The following is a 19,811-nucleotide window of genomic DNA, read 5'->3' as shown; positions in this document are numbered from 1 at the left end:
CTGAGTGTACAAACATTAGGAACACCTTCCTAATATTGAGTTGCACCACCTTTTGCCCTCAGAACAGCCTCTTCGTCGGGGCATGGACTCTACACAGGGATGCTGGCCCATGTTGACTCCAATGCTTCCCACAGTTGTGTCAAGTTGGCTGGTACTGGATCTCTACTCCGGATAGCTTGTTCCCTCTCATCCCACAGTTGCTCAATTGGATTGAGATCTGGTGACTGGGCAGGCCATTGCAGTAAGCTGAATTCACTGTCATGTTCATGGAACCATTCCTGGACAATCCTAACCTTGTGGCATGGGGCATTATCCTGCTGAAAAAATCCATTAGCAGATGGATACACTGCTGCCATGAAGGGATGCACCTGATTGGCAATGATGTTCAGATAGCCTGTGGCATTCAAATGTTGATCTACTTTTATCAAGGGGCCCTTGATACACACGGGAAACTTCATCTACACTGATTGAAGTGGATTTAACAGGTTACATCAATAAGGGATCATAGCTTTCACCTGGATTCACCTTGTCAGTGTATTTCATGGAAATAGCAGGTGTCCCTAATGTTTTGTACACTCAGTGTATATAAACCACAAACAATATGGCAACACGTCAGGTGGATAGCGTTACAGTCAATCGTATGGGCAGCACAGCTGTAGCTGCTTGTCACCAGGGCAGTGGCGGAGCAATAGCAGGTGCAGCAGGTGCACACATGCCCACGCACTCAGAGGGCCCCGAAGTGGTTCAAAACTTTTTATTTATTTATTTATTTTTTAACAAGGATAATACCCTTTGCATTTATATTTGCAGATGTTTGTATAACTTTAGCTGCCGGTAATTCAGAATGTATCCTCCCTCATTTCAACAGGCATCGCTATTGTCTACGAGGTACGTCTTCATGGAAGGTTTTGGGGTATTATTCAGCACAAACATTTGCAGTTATATTCTGTGTGCACGATTCATCCTGTAGTTTAGACAGAAGCTGTTGGGTGCTGCTGTGGGCATCAAAATAAACTACAGCAAATCAACATGCCTGCATTTCTGATTAAAAGATAATAATAATAAAAAAAAACGGTTTCCTATGTGAGACAATGTCTGCAAATGTCTGTGCAGAATTATGAATTCTGTAATAATTTCCTGGTAGGATTGGTGATTAAACCTGTTCCTTTATGATTAAAAAATAGTGTAGTGTTGGATGTAAAGATGTATGCAAAATAAAATAAAGTAGGTGATTAGAAAATGTTCTTATTACACACTGTTTCATACATGCTAACATTTTGACAATTAAATATAGGTAAATATTGAACACTTGATTTGGTATGTTTGAGGTTTATAAATAAGGGTTAAATTAACGTTTGGGGAGGGGGGGGGCACAATAAGGTCCTGCAGTGGGGCCCATCTTCCTCTTCCTCCACCACTGCACCAGAGGACTAGGCTGTCAGGCTCAGCTGGTGTAAGTATCTGTCAAAAGGCCTGTCCACTGCTCGTTACACTATAATGTTTTGAGAAACGTGTATGCTCTGAAGAATGATTTATTCATGAGTACTGTAATTAGCCTTTATAAACTTAGGAAGTAGCGAGACTATGAAGAGGCAGCTACAGTATAAATGGCAAGAGGAACACTTCATCATCAGCTATCTGTGTAAATAACTTGTTTGGTACTATTAAGGTTATGCAACGCTTTTCAACAGTAGTAATTAACATAACACAATTAAGTTCCCCAATCATTTTTTTTTCCTACTACTTATTTTCCTTGTTTGTGAGCTACATTGTAATGCTCCACAGCTCTGTGGAAAGGACATAACACATGTTTCAACAGCCATAGGTGTGGGGGATATCTGATAACAAGAATAATTCCAGATGTTCTGCTTGTCAGTAAACACCAATTAGATGCTTATAAAACTGCAACACTGAAAATGTCTTTCTGCACATTAAAGAATGAAAACAATAGGTGTTCATTCATCAACCTCCTCCTGCCAGGAAAGGTTATGTATTCACCAATGTGTTAACACAGATCACTGGACACTTTCCATTAGCTCCGGTATATGGTAGCCTTAATGCCATAACAATGATCCAATAATTCTTGAAAACTGCCACTAGCTGTTAGCACTTGTAATTAAGTAAACAGTGACATACTTCTTGTTTCATTTCTTATTTTTTGCCCTAGTGAAGCACATCCATTTGTTATTTCCACTCTAGGTAGCCTGTACTTTGAGATTACTTCTGTGTTGATACATTGATCAATAGGGTTTGATAGATCTGGTGACATCTGGCGGTTGTTAACAACAGCAAACAACATCAGGAAAAAAAAGCCTGCCTCAAGCAAAGCTCCAAACTTCCAGCTGCTACTTGGTTCATCAGACCTTCCGAAGAAGTTTTTCCAGAAAGATGCTGAACAACCAAAAGAATACCAGAATAAGCCAAATGTTTAAATGGTAATAAAACACTAAATCCAAGACTTTAACAAACCTGACACCATCAGTGTACCTGCACTGTTACTTTTCCTGAGTGGCTCACCTGGAAAAACAGTTAAATAGTGTGCCGAATAAGTCAGAGGATTCCAGAGAGAGCATTGCATTGATCCTGGCAATTCGAACCATCAATGCTCGTCTGGTTTGCTAGTAGCTGATAGATCTCCTGAAGGATCCGAATGATTCAGCATCAACATGACTAGGTAACTCATTCTATACCCTCACTTCTCTGTGTGAAGTTTATCCTACCTTCTGTCCTAAGCATCTCCACTTAATTTCCAACTGTGTCCTCTGGTCCTGGTTTCTGGTCTCTGGTACTACTTCAGGTTTCTTTGCCTTTTTTCAGGACATCTGTTGCACTTAATTTCAACCTCAGCAGTGTCTTCTGGGTAAAAGCATGTTACTCGCTGAGCACACGTCAGTCAGTAGGAAGAGCACCTTACTGGGTGATGTTTTAAAATAAAAATACATGTTTCCTATAGCATGTGTATTTCTGTAAAAAAAAAAACTACACTTCTGAGACCTGTATAATGAATGAAAGTACACGACAGGTATGTTTTATGGAAATATTTAGTTAGCTAGAATCACAGATTTTAAAGAGTCAAGTCCCTCTTGTTTCTACTTTGTTCTAGGCTAAATACATCCAGTTCCTTCACCTATCTTTGCGAATGACATGTGGGTAAGAGAATAATCCATTTTGAACACCTTTACATTATACATTTAATAGACATACTGTATATCCTGCTTGTGCTGCTCCACGACAGAATGACTAGATATGCAGCGGTTACCTGCATCCTCAATTGTGACAAAAACACATCACTTGAAGGTGCCTGTTTTAAAGGCAACTTTTATTTCCTGTTTTGATAGTTAACAACAATGCACATGTGGATAAAAGAAACACAAGATATATCCTTCAAAAACTCAGCAAAGTTGATCGGTCTGAGCTGAATTAAAACTGACAGGCCAAATAAATTGTATGTGGTCACATGAGGCTTCATGAGCTGTGTGCAAAAATGATGGGAAAGCAGAAGGATTTCAGGGACTTAACAAAGGGCATGATAGGGGTGCACATGAAACCTGGGTGTTCCTGGAATGGAAGAAAACTTCCGGTTTGGAGCTTTGCTTGAGGCAGGCTTTTTCTCTTTCTTCCTGATTTTGTTTGCTGTTGTTAACAGCCACCAGATGTCACCAGATCTATATACACAGAAAGCACAGCTCTAGTTATGAGCCCATCCACGTGTGCAACATTTTGTGACTAGCAACAGCAGTGCGACAGTTGCCTAAATCACTGCATATTAAATTAAACTGTGCATTGTGCAGCCAGTAGAGGGCACTAGTGTTGTGCTCCTGCTTAAAACAAAAAATCCATCTGTTCACAGAAATATGATTACACTTCAGGGTCCCTGGCTTCAACAACCAGTCCAGAAAATAGCCCTCTCCTGCTTTATCAGAGCAATCTTCTTGTAACTGCACTACATCAGATTTACAGCTACAAAATGACTTGAACACAACTTCAACAAATTAAAGAACCATTTCCTCATGTTTGTGGCGAGATTACATTACCTACAAGACAAGGTAAGTGTGTTGCTACTTAATTTATAAGGCATAGACAGGATGTGTTGTTTAAGTATGTACACATATTCCTTTAAATGCCATTATGCAGTATGCATTTACATTCCTGTGTGTGTGTGTGTGTGTGTGTGTGTGTGTGTGTGTATTCATGTACATAATTTGTATTTACTGTACAGGTATTGTTTAGTGTGCATATAAATGTAATACATCTGTCTACCTTTATATTCCTTCAAACACTCAATAATGAAATTTGTAATAATACTTCAATAGTAATACTAAAATAAACAATTGACTTTCTTTAAGTTCTGCTACATGACTATATATTGTATAATAAGGTCTAGCACAGTATAGACTTAGATACCTATACACAAAAAATGCAGTTATGCTGCAGTTACAAATATAAGAACACAAATAGCTATATACACTGGTAAAATCTCTTTACTAAAAATGTAATAGTGAACTGGAACAGAATATGACTACATTTTTGTTTTTCATTTGGGTCTAAATAAAGATATGACTCAATAAGCTGACATACCTGGGGGACATAGATCCAATGCCTTTTGCCTCCTGTGGGAATTAAACATTTGCTGATGTACTTGAGTGACACAAGAATGCCTGTAACCGAGGAATTGCAAAAACAGAAATCTGTCTTGCCTGTTTCAATCAAAACATCTGTCATTTCTCAAAATATGTTGTCGATATATATAGACTTTCTGTTGGGTCTCTGTTGCTTGAACAAAGGTAACATATTTGCATTTGTATGGAAAGACCTGATACATTTTCTATGCAACAAAACGAAAATCAACTTTTCTTTTAAATATTACAAGCGTAGTACAGTTTAAATATGTCCGAAGTTGTCAACTTATACTGTGAACCCAAATTGACAGTACAGTATTAGCTTTATAGGAACTGCTTGTAAAAAAGCATATTTAAATAATATATGTAATGTCATTAAATGTGTCGTTTACACCCTTCACATTCCAGGTACATCTAAAAACACATTTTGGAAATGTAAACAAACTTGACTATCAACAAAGTCTTCTAGTGTAGCGCGCATAAAATGCTTAACTCTGATAAATGTAGAAAAAATCTACTAATTAATTATATTTTAGATTTACTGTGAATATGACTGGGACAAGGTGGAGCCGTAGGAAAGAATATTCAGTGCACATTAGTCCAGCACATCAGTTTTTGAATCCAGCACAATTGTTTGAATTAGGACTGAGGTGTGATTAAAGCTTTCAAGGTTTCAGACTGCAGCCTGCCTCCCTCAACTTTCATTAAATCACAAAAAACAAACCAAAAAAACACATTGTGAGATCCTGCAGCTTTAACTAGGCATCTTGCCTCCATCATTTTTATTTTTTATTTTCAAGAAACATCTGTCTGTTTCATTCATTGTCAAATAAGTTCTTCCCCAGGCTTGAGCCAGAAAACTCACACATTGGTTTCAACTATTACGAATTTCATTTTTTATTTTCAACTGATTGTTTGTTAACCAGTGTTAGATATAAGTTAAGGAGAATTGTCGAATGTTTCTGGAAGGCAATCCAAAGTAACTTACTGAAAAAAAAATATATATATATGAGAAAAAGGAAAACTGCTGTGTACCAAAATGATCAATAAGAAAAAGAAAAAAAAAGAAAAAGATATTTCAGGTACTTAAAAAGGTAGAATAACTGATTACAAATCAATTATCAGGACATTTCGGACTACAAGTCCTTTATTGGCTGAATAAAAAAAAAACTATATATATATATATATATATATATATATAGTATATAGTATATAAAATAGATGGGCTTCAATGAGTTACAGGAAAATAATTCCATCTAGGGTTTATGTGATGTCACATAATTTTATAATACATAGATATTAGTATCTGTAATTAAAAAAGACAATAAATGGGTATTAAGGTTCAAGTTTAATTTAATGAATAATGATAACGTAAATTAAGTCAATATTAAAGTATCTTAAATATAATTTTCTTTTTGATAATTCAGGAACGGTGAATTAAATTGAGTAGATAGAATTGCAAAAAATAACGTATTTTTAAGGAAAAGGTGTTTCAATGGGATATGCTTTTTTTTCTTACTCACTGTCAGATTTGAAGATTATTTATCTTGCTCGCTTGTTTGGTGCTCCCGTTGGTGGAGAATCATTGTAAATCTTCACAGAGACAGACGTGGCTAAAAACCATGAATTGTGGGTGTTGTCGAGTGATTGAAAATGAGACATTTTGTGTTTGAAAGTGGTCTTGATGTGCACAGGAGTCAAATATGGGTCAAAAGTCAAGTATAATCTTCTAGACCAGGGGTCTCCAACCCTGGTCCTGGAGAGTCCCTTTCCAGCAGTTTTTATAGGTGTCTTTACATCTGGAACACCTGTTAATCTTGACTAATTAAGCCAATAATTGGTTCAATTAAGTAACTGAGAGATTGGTTGAAATGAAAACCAACAGCCACAGTAGCTCTCAAGGACCAGGGTTGGAGACCCCTGTTCTAGACAAATATGCCATTTTGATGTCACTAGTGTGGTATTATGCCTTTTTTTTCGAATGGCTCAGGATGCAAATATAGCCGTCATCCATGTGTGTGTATATATATATATATATATATATATATATATATATATATAGAGATAGAGAGAGAGAGAGAGAGACAGAGAGAGACACACACACACACACATCAATTATGAAAATCAATTATATAATACAATGCATCATAAGAAAACAATTAGTAAACCCATCAGCAATAACTGCCTGGTTACTAATGACTATCGTTTGGGATTACAGTCTATACCTTACATCTCAAATCTATATGTCTTGTTTTTGGCTTTATGACTGTTATTACATATTATGTATTAATTTTAGTTTTTCTTAATGGTGGCTCTTGGCAGTACAGCATACTGTGCTAAGGAAGGAAATGCCAGGCATACGCTGTATTCCTGGTCAGACCAGAGCAGAGCATCCAATTTGTCATTTGTCTGCATCATTTTCACCTCATTACATTTCAGTGCAACTGACAGACCAGACCATGTTGCTAGATTTCTCCCATTTCTGCCCTGCATGCTTCTGACCAATAGAACTGATTTCTTTTATATATAAGAGAGAAATCATCAGTCAGTAGATGCTGGTCTATGAAACAGAAAGCGTTCTCTGCATCTTTAAGAATACGAAAGAAGATATTTTTAACACTGTCATAAATGTAGATTAAACATATAAAAATAAAAATGTAATTTTAGAGCAGTGGCACAAACACCAGTATTTTATGGTATGTACATTGTTATATGCCACTACTTTGAGGGCAGGAAAGATGCATTTTTCTTTCATTTCCATGAAAGCTACAGTAAAGTTGTGCCTAAATCTAATTATAGAAGTGTGTAATAATAATAATAATAATAATAATAATAATAATAATAATAATAATAATAATAATAATAATAATAATATTCTTTTCTCAGACTTAGTCTAGTACATCTACCCACTTAACAAAAACACAGCACATTTACAAATAAGCTCCTTATAGCAATTTGCAATTTTGTATTTATCTGTTCAGAAGATGATCAAATATGTATTATGCTAGAATTAATAAAAGGCTGCTTTAGGCATAACAATGCGCTATTATAATTGTGCCATATAGCTTTTGTTGTTGTTGTTGTTGTTGTTGATTATTTAAATACTGTTTTGTTTTTAATAATGTAATGATTATGGTAGTTGTCTATGTGAAAAACACCAAGATGTAATTATAAGTAGAACATTGGTAATACTTTATTTGAATTGGAGCCTTTTTGAGTTTATTAACCTTAAGTAGCTTACTAATGTTACCTTGTGTTTTTATTATTTGTTAACAATACTATGTTAGGTAGAACCCCCTCCACACGTGAAAACTCTTCTTTGAGTTGAAGATATGAACTGGGTTCAAATTCATTTAGAAATATCTATAGAAATTATTAAAGACAACAGTAATAAAGGGTTATACTGTAAATAGGTTAATAATCATTAGCAAAATTAACAGCATGTTCTAATATTAGTCAGTTAGTTATTCACTGTTCATATACCAAAAACACCGTCCAGGAATCTTTAACCATCAGGGGGTGGTATCTCACACAATGCATGCCACTAACAGGTTATGCAAAGAGGTTGTTGTACATCAGCATAGGAGTAAGTAGATGCAAACAAATTTATTTTATATCAATATAATTATACTTTTTTTTTTCTTTCCAAATCTGCCTTTACCTGGCTTTGATCTTGGGAATACTAAATGCTGGGACTATGTTGTGACCATGTGACCATATGTGACAGGCTGAAAACCCTGCATGTGATACATTTGTAAACAGTGGCCATTTTAGTAGTTCGCATTGTATATAGATAGAAATTGTGTGATCTTAATTAGATGGGGGTTGATTGATCTCCTGCTTGTTAAGATCACTTTATTCTGATTGGTTGGCCAATTGCCAATCAGTTAATTACAATGACACTTGAAGCTACTTAATATTTAAATATAAGATTGACGGCTAGTTTCACAGACCCTGATTAGCTCTAATTGTGGATTACTTTACCTAACTCAATATTGAGTAGTCCACGATTATTGCTAATCAGGGTCTGTGAAACTGTCCGAGAAGGTCTTCTGGGTCAGAGACCAATTTCTGTGTTAATAGAGGCAGCTCTATATAAGACTTGGTCATCTACTAAAGTTCACCACAATGTTTTGGATTGTTATCCTGTAGAATGAACAATTGAATAATGAACTGGTATCCAGATGGCAAGACACATCTTTGTTGAATGCCGTGTTCATCCTTTTTACATATGGTACCAGGTAGTGGAACGGATGCAACAGCAATGAGCTGCACCTGCAGTACAAGGAGAAGGCGTTAGCAAGATAAGAGAATGCTATGGTGATAACAGTGCTAGGAACATTGGGAATATGAAAAGAAGATTAAGATATCCCCCTTCTAGACACAGACCTTGCCATCTGAACAGCATGGCCTGTTTAGAAATGTACGTAATTGTGAAGACGTTTATGATGCGCAGTCAAAGTAACCAGACTAGTCTTTAACTCGTGAATTGGAAATAAATAAGTATTGGACTAGCGCTGATATCGAACATATAAAAAATAGTTACCCCAGTTGTGTCCGAAGCAGTCTAATTAACTAGCACCCCAAACCATTCATCTACATTTGAGCCTGACTACGTTCATGTGAAATAATTCTGGAGTGCGAGTCATACAGCTTGCTGGTTGAAATTTGTAATTCTGATTTGTAAATCTTGTCAATTGGTGTTCCCCCCTTCCTGGGGCTAAGGAAGTAAAACAGCAGTTTGGTTCGATTCATTGTCCCGCAGTGACCCCTACTGGTCAGATGCCAGATGAGGTCAAGCTGGCCTCCATGGATAGCTTGGCAACACCCCTTATGAAAGTTTACCATAGTAAAATCAGCATGGTATTTAGCAGTTTTTCTATGCTTTCCCCAGGGTTATACAATGCATCTACTATTTTTTAATGTGGGTTACCATTGTTTTTTTTTTTTATATGCTTCACCATACCTCTCTGGGCTTTACAATACCTAACCATGTTTTACCATGCTTTCACTATACTTTATTACACTTTTGTAAACCTTTATAAGATATCTACTGCTTTATTTTCTCAGAAGGGGGCAAGGCAGCAAAAAAGGAACTAAAAATAATTTATTGAAGTTGTATGCTGCAGGATGCAAAGCTCAGGCATGTGTGATGGGTGGTATAATTGAACAAATGCAATAACTCATGCATAATTCATGCACCTAGAACATTTAAAAAACAATTTCTACTCATGAAAGATGCTGGCTAGACAGCACTAAAGACCAAAGTAATTTGTTGTAGCTGTGGTTCAAACTTCATATTCTGATGGGGAGAAGGATAGTTCAGTCATGGAGGTTGCCCTCAAGGGTGCTATTAAAGTGGCAGGGGTTCACTATTCCAGGGGTGCTTACCCACCACGGTTTATTGCACTCGTATGGGACTCAACGTCAGCTGGATCAGTATGTGAGGACATACCCCAAATTAGTCTTGCACATCCATGGCCTATTTCCCACTGTGCTGAAATAATAAGGCATGGTTAGGTATTTAGACAGGGTGGTTCAAATCAGGTCACCTGGACGCCAAATGCGACCTTCAATTTTAATATGGCCAGTAGATTTTACAAAGTCGCCATGTTGGCAACTAAGCATTTACAGTATATACAACAGAGCTTTGGTTCTGTAATAAAGGCTTTCTGCTTAACTGTCAGAATCTGCACCACCCTGTTGATCTCGCAGAGCCAATCCTTTTGTAGAACCAACCCCCTTGTCTTGTTTCCATAGTAACGCACACTAGCCAGTCAAGTTAAGGTAGAACAGCAGAAATTATCATTCCAAATTCATTCTGCGTTGTCTGCAGTACGGAAGAGACAGCCATTGCCAACTTAAAGAAATTTAAGAAACTAAAAAACTTTAAAAGTCGAGTTCGAGTCCAGGCTATTCCACAGCCGACCGTGGACGGGAGCTCCCAGGGGGCGGCACACAATTGAGTGTCGCCTGGGGGGGGGAGGGTTTAGGTCGGCCAGGGTGTCCTTGGCTCACCGTGCACTAGCGACCCCTGTAGTCTGGCCGGGCGCCTGCGGGCTTGCCTGTAAGCTGCCCGAGAGCTGCGTTGTCCTCCGACGCTGTAGCTCTTGGGTGGCTGCACGGTGAGTCCGCAGTGTGAAAAAAAGCGGTCGGCTGACGGCACACGCTTCGGAGGACAGTGTGTGTGTTCGTTTTCACCCTCCCGAGTTAGCGCGGGGGTGGTAGCGGTGAGCTGAGCTTAAAAAAAAAAATTGGCCATTCTAAATTGGGAGAAAATAATAAAAATAATTGGCATCGACTAAATAAAAAAAAAAAAAAAAAACGAAAAAAAAAAACTTTAAAAGCAAGTAGATTCCCCTCACCCCAACAACAACAAGGGACGAAAGCAGTGTTGAGACAGACAGGGGGTTTTAAAATAAAAATGATCTGTGTTGCAGGAGTGCTGCAGCGCTATGGAAAGAACATATATTTTTAATATATAGTAGAAAAGTATAATCCTTATATTTTTCCTATATAGAAATTGGCCCCCTTTTTATATATTTAAAATATATAGGATATATTTAACCTTTCCCTACGACTAAATAAAAAATATATATTCATTTGTTTTATTTATTTACGGTAAAAATGATTTGTCTGTATTTTGTCAGTGTTCATTACATACAAACAAACATATATCTTTCAGCTTGTTAGTACTCTGTACTCAAAATAAACATGCGCCTGCAGAAGACAGAAAAAAAACAACTCATTCCTGTAGGACCGGCAGTGCATTTTAGAACTCACTACTCAAAGGGTTAAACAATTCATGAGTTAAAGCTTTAAGACAAGTTGTTAGGTATTAATTAAATGGAAAGAAAATCTGTCAACACAAAACAAAGCGGTCCCTGTTACACTTGGAAAATACGAGTATCAGCACACCCCTGTACTGTATAGTATACATATTTTTTAATAAAATGAAATGAAAGAATGTGGTATTCAAATATTGATCAGAAATTTAAGAATTGTTGAGCATGAAAAGCCCAAGACAAAAAAATATAAGTGGCTTAAAAAAGCCATGTGAACAAGATAGTTTGTGTGATGATGTCAGACCCGGAAGAGACAGGACACAGTTTTGGGAGTGAATGCGCTGTTGCGCTGGTTTATATGACACAAAACAAACAGACACTAAACAAACACGGTGAGACAAATCAAAAACAAGTAACGTGCTGATTTAAAGTCAGCATGACTAGCAATTGTGATTCACTGAACACCCAGCCTCGAGTGAAAGATGTGTGCCTCTTTTATGCAGCAGTGCCTGGCTTGATTGCTTGTTAAATATTTCAATTTGAGTAGGCACAGTCTGCACGTGAACTAATTGCAACAAGCTTGATTTATTTGCTCTTCAGACTGAAATCTTTGCAGAATCTGTCTGTGTTTGCAGTCAAAACAGAAGTTATTAAGTGGTAATTTGGGAGAGTGGGAGTAAATAAATTGAACTGGGTAGCTCATTCCAGGATGACTTGAAAAATCCCCTGGTTCTTTTTGATCCCCCTGCTGTCAAAAATTGAAATGTACAATGTTCACATAGGTTTAACCCAATAGAGCTAGATTTAAGCAAATATATGTTTAAATTAAGTTTTCACTTAACATGCTGTAAGCAAATTTAACCTAACATGCTGATAACAATGATGAAATACCTGTACAGAATTCTTCAGTGCCAATGTTTTCCCATAAGGTTCAGTCCTGTATGGTGCCACAGTACTGAGCTGCAACAGCCATTATTTACAAGTGACTGAAAATATTTAATAAGAACAAGTTACAAAAAAAATGGTTCAGAATTATGTGGATTAGTTTGAATTCATGGCCAATAGTGGTTTGCATATTACTTTTGTTGCTGGGCTCGGAGACTCCTTTATAGCACTATTCACTTTGATCTAACCCCGCTGATCCCACCCCCTGTAAAAACAGCCCCCCCCCCCCCCCCCCCACAATCCCCTTCCTTCCTTAGACAGACCAAGACAGGCCAAGGTTCTATTTTCTATCTGACTTTGTTTTCTTTATTCTCTACAGATAACTTCCTTCCAGTGGCTTTCATGTCCCCACAATGCTTATAACTGGGAATGACAAGGCAATTTTGTGTTTTCTGAATTATTCCTGCCCCCTCTTTCCCTGCTAAGACAGACACCATGAATTGTACCAGATTGCCTGACATGGATGAGACACCAATCGTTTTCTTCAGGAATCAATCTGTCTCCATCAACAGCACCCACCACGTGTTTCCTCCATTCTTGGAAGACCCTTGCAAAAACTCCACTGGCCTCACGTTCTTCCTGGTGGCCTCCTATTGCACTGTCATGATTGTTGGGCTGGTGGGCAACATTTGTTTAATCTGTGTAATAGCCAAGCAGAAAGAGAAGGCCAACGTCACTAACATATTAATCGCCAACCTTTCCTTCTCAGACATTATGGTGTGCGCGTTCTGTTTGCCTTTTACTGTGGTCTACACCCTAATGGATTACTGGATCTTTGGGGAGGTCCTGTGCAAAATGATGCCATTTATCCAGTGCATGTCGGTGACGGTGTCTATTCTTTCTCTTGTCCTCATTGCTTTGGAGAGACACCAGCTTATTCTCAACCCTGCTGGTTGGAAACCCACTGTTCCACAGGCGTACTTGGCAGTGGTGGTGATTTGGATGCTAGCCTGCTTTACCTCACTTCCCTTCCTGGCGTTTCACATTTTGACAGATGAACCCTACAAGAAGCTCTCTTTCTTCATGGCCTCCCTGGCAGACAAGGCTGTCTGCACTGAGAACTGGCCCTCCCACCAACACAAGCTCATCTACACCACCTGGCTGCTGATCTTCCAGTACTGCGCCCCCCTGCTCTTTATCCTGGTGTGCTATCTGAGGATCTACTTCCGCCTGCGTAAGAGGAAGGGCATGCTTGACCGGATGTGCGAGGAGAACCGGCAGATGACCCACAGTAAGAGGATCAACGTCATGCTGGTGTCCTTGGTCACCGCGTTTTCTGTCTGCTGGCTACCGCTCAACACCTTCAACACCATCGCGGACTGGAATTATGAGGCGGTGATGTACTGCCATCACAACCTAATTTTCTCATTGTGCCACCTAGTGGCCATGGCATCAACCTGCGTCAACCCTATCATTTACGGCTTCTTGAATAACAACTTCAAAAAAGAGGTGAAGTCTGTTTTTGTGCACTGTAAGCGCAACACCCTAGAAGAGGATTATGAACACCTTCCTCTTTCCACCATGCACACAGAGCTATCAAAGACTTCCCTTCACTTGAGCTGTAGGAATAACAGTATAGCAACGGGGGACAGGCCTGCTACTGCAAACTGTGTATAAGTACCAAACTCTGAATGTATATATTAATAAAGAAAATACGTTACTGCACATTTCTGTAAGTTTGATGAATGTACTGTATGTAAGTAGTAAATTATTGCATATTTTAGAGCACTTTAAATTATATGAATCAAGGGTTTGTCTCCAAAATCCTTCTTTGTTCCTTCATTTCGAGTGTGTAAATTAATTATTTGTATGCAAGCTGCATTGTACAGTGGATTTGTTAGAACGTAGGCATTGTGAACTTTAGATACTAATCAAGTATCTTATTTTCGGAGCAGCCTTTTTACATTGATCTTACTATTGTATGGTGTGGATGTGGGTTCTTTTGCTCTCTCTAAATTTGCCATTAACTCGAAGAGTTGAAAAGGCCACAGTGTCCCATGATCTGAATGAAATGTTAAGATTCTCCAGACAAGCTCAAAGCCAGGTAAAGGCAGATTTAAAGAAAATTGATAATTACTCAATTTTGAAGCAACAGTAGCAAGACCACTTAGAAATGTTGCACACACCATTCAATATTAAGGGAAATATAAAGAGACAATTAAAGTGACATTTGAAAATAATATAGATTTGGTGTTAGACTATTTATGCTCCTTTTGTGAAGAATAATTTACATCATGTATTAATTGAACATTGCTTCAATTGAAAAATCACATTTACAATGTAGGAATGCAGCGTGTACAAAATGTAACTACGGTGTATGTTCTTCAAGTGTGTTTACCTTATATCAAGTATTCACAGCCTGGAAATAGCATATTGATTTAGGTTTTTAATTCTTGTTCAAGCTAAAGCGTGAATGTGTTTGTTGTAACTGCATTTACTTGCATTCTTATATTTAGATTCCTGTTAGGTTAAAGGGCTTGCTGCTGGTCTTGATTTTGAATTTCTGTGGCTAACAGTGTGTAGGATTTTCCACTTTCCCTTATTAGGCTGTTGAAATTGGCCATTTGTTTATAGTCTAGTTTAAAGGACATGCAGCATGGATGTAAATATTGGTTTAAGAGTAAAAATGGAACAAGTAGAATTACAGAAGTATTTATAGTGTCAATTTCCAAAATAAACAATTCACATTTCATTTCAGTGGGAAATCTGGACCGCTTAGCGGCGTACTTAAAGGGGCAACACTTTCCTGATTGGTTTACAGTCAGTACTGTTGTATTGCAGACTTTGACTCAGGAGCACCACACCGCAGTTTACTTCCTGTGTTACAGGTAATAATGTCAATAGAAAATAAGGTGAGGCTCTATTGTGTGTAACACAGGAAGTGAAAGCATAGAGGAAACCAAATACTTCCATCAAGCTTACAGTGATGTGGCAGTATGAGCAATGTCTTGAAAACCGAGAGGAATGTTATGATAATTAGAGGCTCTTTAATAAAATGTTGTTTAAAGCTGTGCTTAGTACACCTCTGTGGAGTATTCACCTTTAGTCCTGTATGTATTTTAAAGCACTTTAATTAACTTATTTGAATGTGACTATATAACAATGTGAAGAGCAGGATTTGATACGCTTACATCAGGGATCAAAGACCAGTTCCCTTCAATCAGAATTTGACAGATCATCGCTCAATTACATTTGAAAGAAACTCATTCAGCTGTTTTGGAGCAATTCTGGTATTGAAAAAAACCTCAACAATGGTGTGAGAGGGCGTAGGGAATCACTGAACACACAGGAGTCCGAAAGTTTATTTGAAACTGCCTCACCTGTGTCCAATTTTTGTGTAGTGGATGGCCACTACCAACAATGGTATTAACCCTTTGCGGTCCTATGTCAGACCTGGTCCGACATTACAATTCTCCCTTTCCGGTCCGATATCGGACCCTGTCCAACATCATCAAAAAGATGTAAAAAACAGGTATCTAGTCATTTTTTCTCCGGAAAAAGCTGAGAAAACCATTCAATGGCCGAGTGAGACCGATAGGAGCTGAGAGAAGCCGAAAAAAAGGGGGGGGGATATCTGAGCAATAAACCCCCAGAATAGCCCCGGCACAAACAAGATAGCTGCTTCTGCATCCAGCTCTCAAAGAATATCACGGACATTTGCAGAGCTTTTTGAGATGTTATAGTAAGAACATAAGAACATAAAAAAGTTTACAAACAAGAGGAAGCCATTCAGCCCATCTTGCTCGTTTGGTTGTTAGTAGCTTATTGATACCAGAATCTCGATAAAGCAGCCCCTTGAAGGATCCCAGGGTGTCAGCTTCAACAACATTACTGGGGAGCTGGTTCCAGACCCTCACAATTCTCTGTGTAAAAAAGTGCTTCCTACTTTCTGTTCTGAATGCCCCTTTATCTAATCTCCATTTGTGACCCCTAGTCCTTGTTTCTTTTTTCAGATCAAAAAAGCCCCCTGGGTCGACATTGTCTATACCTTTTAGGATTCTGAATGCTTGAATCAGATCACCGCGTAGTCTTCTTTGTTCAGGACTGAATAGATTCAATTCTTTTAGCCTGTCTGCATACAACATGCCTTTTAAATCTGGGATAATTCTGGTTGCTCTTCTTGCACTCTTTCTAGAGCAGCAATATCCTTTTTGTAACGAGGTGACCAGAACTGAACACAATATTCTAGGTGAGGTCTTACTAATGCATTGTACAGTTTTAACATTACTTCCCTTGATTTAAATTCAGCACTTCTCACAATATATCCGAGCATCTTGTTGGCCTTTTTTTATAGCTTCCCTACATTGTCTAGATGAAGACATTTCTGAGTCAACATAAACTCCTAGGTCTTTTTCATAGATTCTTTCTTCAATTTCAGTATCTCCTATATGATATTTATAATGCACATTTTTATTGCCTGCGTGCAGTACTGTACACTTTTCTCTATTAAATGTCATTTGTCTGCCCAGTTCTGAATGCTGTCTAGATCATTTTGAATGACCTTTGCTGCAGCAACAGTGTTTGCCACTCCTCCTATTTTTATGTCGTCTGCAAATTTAACAAGTTTGCTTACTATACCAGAATCTAAATCATTAATGTAGATTAGGAATAGCAGAGGACCTAATACTGATCCATGTGGTACACCACTGGTTGCCTCACTCCATTTTGAGGTTTCTCCTCTAATCAGTACTTTCTGTTTACTACATGTTAATCACTCCCTAATCCATGTGCATGCATTTCCAAACTACTGCGTTCAGTTTGAGAATTAATCTTTTATGCGGGACTTTGTCAAAAGCTTTCTGGAAATCTAAATAAACCATGTCGTATGCTTTGCAATTATCCATTGTCGATGTTGCATCCTCAAAAAAATCAAACAGGTTAGTTAGACACAATCTCCCGTTCCTAAAATCATGCTGACTGTCTTCCAGGATATTGTTAGCGTATAGGTAATTTTCCATAGTAATAAAATAATGACTTGGATCGCATTATTGAGGAATTTGGTGATAAAACGAGAGAGATGATTTATCGGTATGCACGACTGATATGCAGTGTCTTTTAAACCTGTTTTACTGTGAAAAAAACTACTTTTAAACAGCGCGTCTAAAATAAACTGCATGTGTGAAAATAAATTGGACCAGACACGCCTGAGACATGTTGAATAAATGGACCGCAAAGGGCTAAGGCACAGTTTGGCGACACCTGCAAGTGTCAGGAACTAAACACCAGTTTTCCACAAAAAAAACAAACGATGAAAGAAAATAGGGAAAAGAAAATACTGTAACAAAACTACAAATAAAAGCTGCTGTCTCTTGCAGCTTCCCGCATCCTCCACTATCCGGTGTGGCTCGAGATTCTGTGATGCTCTCCTATTCATGGGTTTCCCCAGACTCCCCCAGTTAAATTAATAACATCCCACTCGGGGTACGTGAAAAACAAACTGTATGAAATCGGCTGTTTTCCTCAGCCAAGCGTGCCTACCCCTTTTTTTTCTTTTTTTTAAGTCTGTCGCTTCTCCTAAAAGGGCAAGAAAGAGGGAATAGCAGAGCGTTAGTTTTATTGGTCGACCATCCCGACAAGACCCGCCTCCCGACTACTCAAAGAGGGAGAGACGTGACACACCCTCACCCACCTCTCCGTGTCATCGCCATGATTGACAGGCGGGTCAAAGAGGGCTTTTGACTCCCCCTGCAGAAGCCTGCATGCGCCCGATAGCCAGCACAGACCTCCCATGTTACAGATGGTTTCCAGGCAGCTCTATTAGATTTGTGGCTGACATACCTTTCAAGTTCCAGGTAATACAACAGTTGCAGAAATACTCAGAGGTACAGCTCCAGTGCTGCGGAGTGCTGTTTTTTTACTCTGCTGACTGTCTATTTATTCTATTTTGAATGCTTGCCTGAAGTGACTGCAAAAACTTGACCGACAACGTGACTGAAGCACTGTCACGGATGGCTTGAGTGGTGCGTGTGGGTGGTGATGTCAGGTTCAGGAAGCAGCAGTCAAAACAAAAGGTACAGGGCTGAAATGGCCGCTGACGTATATTTATTAAATAATAAAACAAAAGATTTAAAGAAAACACCAAAAGAAAAGGGCAGCAAAATAAAAATAACACAATTATAAATTTTATTATAAAAACAAAAACTTTGTTAGTTGGTTTGGTAGTATTCGCTCTTTACTATCCTTCTCCTTACAACTCTCTAATACTTTCCTCTTTTGTCTGAGTCCGGAGTGGGTCTTTTATAAAGTGGTTGGAGCCTTAACACTAGAAGGACCAGAGATATACTCATACCAAAAACCGAAGCATATTATATATATATATATATATATATATATATATATATATATATATATATATATATATATATATATATATAGTGACAGAGCAAGAGCTCTACATGTCTGGGTGATTGTGTTTTGGTGGTGATTGTCAGGGACGGGGTTAATTCCTCTCCCTGCGAAAAACATGTGAGAATGTGGCTGTTCCCAAACAAGGTTGGAGTTAATTGGGAACAGTCAATACTATAAAAGACGGGGGAGATCACCAGGGAGCAGGTGTAAGAAGTGTTTTGTTTAAAGAAAATGTGATGTTTTGTGATGTTTAAAGAAAGGTAAAGTGTTTGTTTTGTGTTGTGAAAATTAAAGTGTGCATCAAATCAAAGTTTTGTGTCTGGGTCTGTGTTTTAAAGGGCAAGCGAGCCGACGACAGAGAGGCTACGTTTACTATATATATATATATATATATATATATATATATATATATATATATATATATATATTTATAAAACTGAAATGATAGCAATACATTTTTAACTTTTCAACAGCAATCATTTTATTATCAGATGCACAAAAGCAACTAAACAACATAGATAAATAAACTTAGAAGAAAACATTTTAGAGAAGCGCACAGCACACGAAGAAAAAAAAGTCTTTCTTTTTCTTTGACAAAATGGTATTCATTTACCTTGAGTCTAAGGCTGTTCACAATCAACACAGATAATGTGCTTCTCCACGCCGCCTTTCTGCACAGGGCACAGCTGTCTGAAGTTTTATTTTTATTGCACTTGCCAACCTGGCATTGGCGTCTCTTGTGGCTCTCAGTGGGGTTGCCAGCTTCAGCTGTGGGTACACGCTTGGCAGTTTCTCTCTGTTTCAAATGCTTCTTATGAAGTTCCTGTTCTAACTGTAAAATATATTCTCTCCTTGGTAAATTCTTCTCCGTGCATTCTTTGTAAAGTACCCAAGAGTTGATGGCTGTTAGGTACAATACATTGTAAAACACCTGAATAGGCCACCGTCGGGAGCCAGCTTTCACAGAATACTTCCGTGCCATCTGATCCAAACATCAATTTCATATTTTGTTGCATTGTAAAACTCCACGGCCTCTGGTATTTATTTTAACTAGTCCCGATGCTAATTGACTGACCAAAGCAGCGCAGCTGGCAAGCAGGCGCCAGCCTTTCAA

At 38.2% G+C, this 19,811-nt stretch overlaps 1 protein-coding gene across 1 annotated transcript; it reads left to right on the top strand.

Annotated features, from left to right (window-relative positions):
* The first annotated feature begins 740 nt into the window (after positions 1 to 740).
* On the top strand, positions 741 to 18,641 carry LOC117414469 (neuropeptide Y receptor type 4-2-like). The gene is made up of 3 exons (XM_059026528.1): positions 741 to 888; positions 3,851 to 4,046; positions 12,669 to 18,641. Exon 3 carries the CDS (start codon positions 12,785 to 12,787, stop codon positions 13,964 to 13,966), a length of 1,182 nt encoding a protein of 393 aa, XP_058882511.1. The 5' UTR covers positions 741 to 888; positions 3,851 to 4,046; positions 12,669 to 12,784; the 3' UTR covers positions 13,967 to 18,641.
* The last annotated feature ends 1,170 nt before the right edge of the window (positions 18,642 to 19,811 follow it).

Source organism: Acipenser ruthenus, chromosome 7 (genome assembly GCF_902713425.1).
Source record: "Acipenser ruthenus chromosome 7, fAciRut3.2 maternal haplotype, whole genome shotgun sequence".
NCBI lineage: Eukaryota > Metazoa > Chordata > Actinopteri > Acipenseriformes > Acipenseridae > Acipenser > Acipenser ruthenus.
This window is presented reverse-complemented; position numbering and strand designations above follow the sequence as displayed.

Bases quoted from the DNA above. Each gene is read 5' to 3' on its own strand.
- LOC117414469 (XM_059026528.1), top strand. From the start codon at position 12,785: ATGAATTGTACCAGATTGCCTGACATGGATGAGACACCAATCGTTTTC.